The sequence below is a fragment of the Tachysurus fulvidraco genome, chromosome 8, assembly GCF_022655615.1.
Source record: "Tachysurus fulvidraco isolate hzauxx_2018 chromosome 8, HZAU_PFXX_2.0, whole genome shotgun sequence".
NCBI classification, from domain to species: domain Eukaryota; kingdom Metazoa; phylum Chordata; class Actinopteri; order Siluriformes; family Bagridae; genus Tachysurus; species Tachysurus fulvidraco.
The window spans coordinates 2,093,988-2,100,532 of NC_062525.1; the positions used below are offsets into that span (position 1 = coordinate 2,093,988).

The 6,545-nt window shown below is 40.5% G+C and overlaps 1 protein-coding gene across 1 annotated transcript in view; it reads left to right on the forward strand.

Moving 5' to 3' along the window:
* The window catches only part of LOC113652239 (legumain-like), a 9,119-nt gene extending 4,628 nt beyond the window's left edge, over window positions 1-4,491 (forward strand). Inside the window, exons 8-15 of the mRNA XM_027161174.2 lie at window positions 723-785; window positions 1,836-1,899; window positions 1,995-2,113; window positions 2,207-2,323; window positions 2,520-2,729; window positions 3,289-3,444; window positions 4,181-4,248; window positions 4,346-4,491. Of these exons, the coding sequence (XP_027016975.2) occupies window positions 723-785; window positions 1,836-1,899; window positions 1,995-2,113; window positions 2,207-2,323; window positions 2,520-2,729; window positions 3,289-3,444; window positions 4,181-4,248; window positions 4,346-4,391 (843 nt within the window). The 3' untranslated portion in view covers window positions 4,392-4,491. The remainder of the gene's footprint in view (window positions 1-722; window positions 786-1,835; window positions 1,900-1,994; window positions 2,114-2,206; window positions 2,324-2,519; window positions 2,730-3,288; window positions 3,445-4,180; window positions 4,249-4,345) is intronic.
* Window positions 4,492-6,545: the final 2,054 nt, after the last annotated feature.

The following is a 6,545-nucleotide window of genomic DNA, read 5'->3' on the forward strand; positions in this document are numbered from 1 at the left end:
TTCCGTGGGTATAAGAGGCAAATCATCCGGTAGGAAGAATCTTTCATGCCAATGTACAGAAACATTTCTTGCAAATATGGCCACGTGTGTATAACGTTATCTTCTTCACCCTGTTCACCGAGTTCACCGCTATCGTCAGGGTGGTCGTCTACGGTAACGGGAGGTCCTCCAGTAGGGGCTTCCATGGCGGTTTCAGGTGCTTCCTCCTCCTTTTAGCGACATTACGCTGAAATAGAGCGTGCGGTGCCGCGTGATTTAATCTAGGAGCAGTGATTCTCCAAACCTCCCTTATTGCAGTCACACACATTCCTTCTGATTTTATTCTGTAGTAACGAGTAACGAAGACGCTTAGTGGGAATATAACGGAGTAAAAGTGTACATTTTATCTAGGAAATGTAGTGGAGTAAAAGTGAAAGTTGACATCAATTTAAATAGCGAAGTAAAGTACAGATACGTGACATTTCTACTTAAGTACGGTAACGAAGTATTTGTACTCCGTTACATTACATTACAACACTGTCGTCCTGACATACACATTAACCACCTGGGATAACCAGCAGCTCAGTTTAACTTGGGTTAAATCTTCATCTGATGATCTGCCATCAGCTCTGTCCAGATACAACCTGAGCTAACATACCACATGGAGCTTGTCTTCTCTTCTCCACTGCCAAAGAGGTCAGAGGTGATTATAAAATGTAATAACCAGTTCTTTTCTGTTACAGCTGTACGCACACGACCTCATTAACACAGTAAATACGATGTCACGGAGTGGCCAGTTTTCAAAGGTATGTATTTTGCTCAGTAAATATCATTAATACACAGATTTAAAAACAATCGATCACAACATATCAGGTTACATCACGGCATGGCTGAGCTCTGCATCCTGATTGGTCAGAAGGTGTTAGCGATCCGCGGGTCTTAATTAGCGCACACAGGCGAAATCGCAGGATTATGTACATTAACACACTCGCTCTAATGAGTTATTGTTTCCGTGGTAACAGCTCATTCACGGGGGCATTATATAGTGGACTCGATTATCAAGCATACATTTATGAGTTTAATAGGCGTCAAAAATATATACATTTAGTTTTATTGTGATTTATTTTACAGAATATGAACAAACTCAGCATTTTACAAAACTTAAATCCAAACTTTTATTTTATTCTTCCTCGAATTTTTCCATACAACCTTAACTCAAAGATCGATGAACGTGGTCTGATGGTGAAAGTTTGATTTTGACATTGGTGGGGACATAATTTATTTGACATTGGTGGGGACATAATTTATTTGACATTGGTGGGGACAACATTCCCCGTATTTTGTGCATAACACTGTTGTTATAAGAATACTTCCTTCCTCACATACCGGTAACCTGCATAATCACGTTACATATTGCTTCATACAACGGAATATAGCTGCAGCCCTCAACACATTAGCGAGAAAGACAAAGCCAATCAAACAGCGACGTGGGTTAGAGAGGCGGGACTCAAAAAAGGCAAAGGCCAATCATTTTAGAGAGGCGAGTTAAAGAGGCGGGATTCATTGCAGGGGGTAAATCTGTTAACCGTTTGTGTTCCGCAAGTTGCGCTATTTTTTCCAGAACGCCGTATAAAATATTTTCATTTTTCAATCATTTAATGATTCCTGGTTAAATGTTAAATGCAATAAGTAAAAAAGCACAAGACACAGACGGATATCAGTGGTATGTATAAATATATATAGGCTTGGTCGAATTATCGCTAGTGACAATTGAGTGTTCCCTGGATATTGGTAGGGACATGTCCCCACCGTCCCTACCCAAATCGACGACCTTGACGTGGTCTGATGTTTTGCAGATGGTGGTTTATATGGAATCGTGCCACGCCGGATCGATGCTGGACAAGCTGTCAGACACAAACGGTTAGCACTTTTTATGCTTACTAAGTTTCAGGACAGGTTTAAATCCATTCGTCTGATATCTCTCTCTCTCTAAAGCCTTTCTGGTCTTGTTCCAGTGTACTCAGTGGGTTCATGCGGGCTTGATGAATACGCTTACGCTTGGTTCTGGGATAAAGAACGAAACACTTTCCTTGCCGATGTCTTCACTACGTACTGGCTACACCACACAGAGACCGTCAGTGATCATACTGCTGTTGTTCAGCTGCTTCTACATGGTTAAGTATCTGATATTAAACACTTTTTTCCTTTTTGTACCTTCACTCTAAAGGAAAACCTTAGCTCGACTTCATTCGAAGATCAGTTCTCCTACCTGAAGGAAAACGTCAGCAAGGCTGTGAGAAAGCATGTGGGGAAGACTCAGATGCCATGTAACTATGGGAACAAGGTGTGTATGATACCGAATAAATCTAGTAGTTTATGCTTTATGTGATGACATCATGATTGCTTTCAGTGACGTCATTTCAGGGATAGATCCTTTCTCAGTAAAAGCAAATCTTAAACATTATTAACTAAAATATTACAACAATAATTTAAATATTTATATTTGTTCTGTAAATCCCTCCCTCCCGCACGTTATTCAGGGCATGATGAAGTCAATGTTGAGTGAATTCCTCGGAGAATCGTCCGTCTCCGTCGGCGATGCCTCCACGCCTCGACCCCCGGACGTTGACACGTGTGACGTCGTAGAAACTATGGAAGTTCCACTGATTGTCCAAGAAAACAGGATTAAAAACGAACAGGACGCAGAAAAAAGACGAGCGCTGCAAAGACAATATGATGATCTTAAAGAAGTGAGTACAGAACTGAATCATTTCGGTCTGAATCGTGAATCGACTCATTCCTCGCACTCACCGTGTCCAGACCCTGAGTCTTATTCACAGACAGGACTCTAGAATGATAGACGTAATAAAGACGAAGCTGTTCCACTAGAACAGCTGTGAAGACGATGTGTGACGTGGTGATGAGTGAAGAGTCTGATAATGAACTTTACTCCTTTTACACCACAGCAATCTGACGATAACAAAAACATTTCATCTTGAATTACTTCCTGTTTTTAACCTACAGATGTTGTAAGTGAATATAAGCAGCTTCAGTGTGTGTAACAGTGAAACTTTATAAGTTCACCAGTGTTTATCACACAGATGAAACTCCGCCCATTATGTACTTAACTCCGCCCCCTCATGCTACCTACATATTAGATTGTTATTCAGTGATGAACTTAAATGTCATTATGGCAGAAATTCTGGGTGAATTACATTTTATCATGTAACATAAAAAAACATTTGTATTTTAGAAACAGTCACTTTAAATGTCTTTATGAGTAAATTTGTGTCATGATACCATTTGTAGAAGAGGAAGACTATAGATGAAGCACTGCAGAAGATTGCAGAGCGACTGAAAGCCCCACAAACTCTGAGGGAAAAACGTGAGGTGACTCGTACGTACGAGCTCAAAGTCGTGGCTGAACATTTTAAGAACAATCTCTTCAACTGGGAAAAGGAGCCGGTATGTTTGTGTGTGTGTGTGTGTGTGTGTGTGTGTGTGTGTGTGTGTGTGTGTGTGTGTGTGTGTGTGTGTGTGTGTGTGTGTGTGTGTGTGTGAGTGTGTGTCTATCTGTGTGTGTGTGTGCGTGTGTGTCTATCTGTGTGTGTGTGTGTGTGTGTGTCTATCTTTGTGTGTGTATGTGTGTGTTTGTGTGTGAATGTGTGTGTGTTTGTGTGTCTGTGAATGTGTGTGTGTTTGTGTGTGTGTGACTGTGTGTGTGTGTGTGTGTGTGAGAGACTGTGTGTGTGTGTGTGTGTGTGTGTGTGTGTGTGTGTGTGTGTGTGTGTGTGTGTGTGTGTGTGTGTGTGATTTAAATAGTATATATAATACACCTTCCTTAATTATTTCTCACTTTTTATTGTGTTGAATTACGTCTGAAGTCTGAAACCAAACCAAAACAAATAGCAAGTGAATCAAAAGAATCAAGTGCAATCTGATTCAGAGTCAAGTGGATGCTTTGTTCATGTTTAGTCATGTAGTAAATAATGTCAAATAAAAATAACTCTCTCTCTCTCTCTCTCTCTCTCTCTCTCTCTCTCTCTCTCTCTCTCTCTGTCTGTCTCTCTGCTCCCCTCTCTTTATCTGCCCCCCCCTCTCGCCCCCCCCTCTGCCACCCTCCCTCTCTCTGCCCTCCTCTCTTCCTCTCTCTCTCTCTCTCTCTCTCTCTCTCTCTCTCTCTCTCTCTCCCCCCCCCCAGTTTGTTGTCACTCGTTCACACCTGCAGGTGTTAGTGAACCTGTGTGAGTGTGTGTTGGAGGTTCAGAGGTATGTGATGTTCTTTAGTTTTTTGAGATTTGATATGAAACTGATCTCATTCCGTTTCATTAATTTCCGTAATTTATGTGTTTTTTCTTCCCATCAGCATCACCGCAGCCGTCTCTCATGTGAGCCAGGAGATTACGTTCTGACGAACTCACACACGACGTCTCGATCAGTTGTTTTTATAATCGGTAGTTTTTATCCACTTGATTATGATGAAAAATCACATGATTAAAAAATCCTGTATGAGTCTATAATAAAGAAGGAAAACTGATTGTAATTAAAGCAGTAAACAGTGTGTAGACTTCTCTTTTCCCTCCTGAATCCATACCAGCTTATATGTCCTACTGAAGATCTTCCCTGGAGCTGAACTGTTCCAGGGATGCAGAAGGGAACATCATTGGATTTAAACTTGATTCAGACCTCGACACTTTATTCATGGCCTGAGATCACCTACCTTTTTTCCACAAAAAAGATGCCATCAGAAACAGGAGATGCCACGAAGTGGTGGATGTTCCTTTGTAGCAGAGCTTCATGCTTCATGTTCTTCAGTAAGAGTGAGTGCATGTATAAGATCTCACGGTGGAGTTTCTCCTGGCAAAAGCTTAACAGCGCGGCCGTAAGCGCGGCATGGCGGTAGTTTTGCCGAACACCTCGCTGAGGTCTTTCAGGAATTGATTCGTCTTCTGGACCATGAGCTGTGTAACTTCTATTCAGTGGAAATGAAACTAAAGTAAAGCAGTGTGTGATTTCTGTATCTGCTCGAGTGGTCCAGTGTGTTGTGTCGTAGAGACCCTGAGAATAATAATGTGCTGGTTGACACCTGGAGATGAAAATAGATCAGTTTGAGATTCAGTATACTTACTAACTTACTGTAGAAGTGGAGAGGTTTTGCGCAGTGAATTATGATACCGCTGCAGATGGAACCCAGTGTTGTAATGTAACGGAGTACAAACACTTCGTTACCGTACTTAAGTAGAAATGTCACGTATCTGTACTTTACTTCGCTATTTAAATTGATGTCAACTTTCACTTTTACTCCACTACATGTCCTAGATAAAATGTACACTTTTACTCCGTTATATTCCCACTAAACATCTTCGTTCCTCGTTACTACAGAATAAAATCAGAGGAAATGTGTGCGACTGCAATAAGGGAGGTTTGGCGAATCACTGCTCCTAGATTACATTACGCACGTCCGCGCGCTACGGAGAAGCACAGGTACGCGCAGCGTGCACGCGCAGTCAGAGCTGGAGGCGTTTATCTATAACGTTAATTGGCGGAAAGCCGCAAAGACGGCAACCAAAAGCAGTGAAATGTCACTATTCTTATTACCAGAGTTGTAGCACAAACACAATATTAATGCAAACAATCCATTCAATACTAAATAAAAATAACATTTATTGATTCGGTCTTTGTTTTGTGAATATTAGTTTATTAATGACGTCATTCATCGGACACACTGATTGTAGAGAACGCACACACACATGATCTGATCTGATTCGAGACCGACATCATTACATCATGCATAAAATTTTGGTGTCCACTTTTACCATTTTAAATAATACCATAGCTTTTGGCTTACTATGTAGTCATATAATATATAATATAAAACTCTTCTTGTTTTAAATTCTCACTGAGGGATAAAACCCCTAAAGGTGAAACCCTAGAACTGCCCCTGATCTTATACCTACCGAAAATCACTGAAATTTTACTTTTTACTTTTACTTCAAATACTTAAGTACAGTAAATATCAGAAAATGACTTTTGATACTTAAGTACTGTAAGTATCAGATACTTTAAGACTTTTACTTGAGTAATATTCTAAAAGGTGACTTTCACTTCTACCGAAGTCTTTTTCTAGTACGATACTTGTACTTTTACTCGAGTATTGCTGTATAGTACTTTATACATCACCGATGGATCCCCAGTCATTGTCACGGATACGGTGGGGATTGTTCACTGTATCGTGATCGATGAAGACCGGTGAAGACAGAGACACCATCTGAGTCTTGCGTTTTCATGGCTAACATGTACAGTAATAGCTGTAGGTAAGAATTGTATAATTGTATAAAATGGAATTCTTTAACAAATATGTGCAAGATTTTTTCATCTTAAACGTAATACATCATCAGCACTTTCAACAGAAATTCACTAAACACACTGACGTATGTGAGCAAAAGGGCACAAACTCTTAACTGGTGAAAAACAGGGATGATTATAGCAGAAAGTTTTTTGCTGAGGTGATTTTAACCTGCATAATGATCCAGATGCAGGATTAGAACGCTACAGTAGCCTTGGCT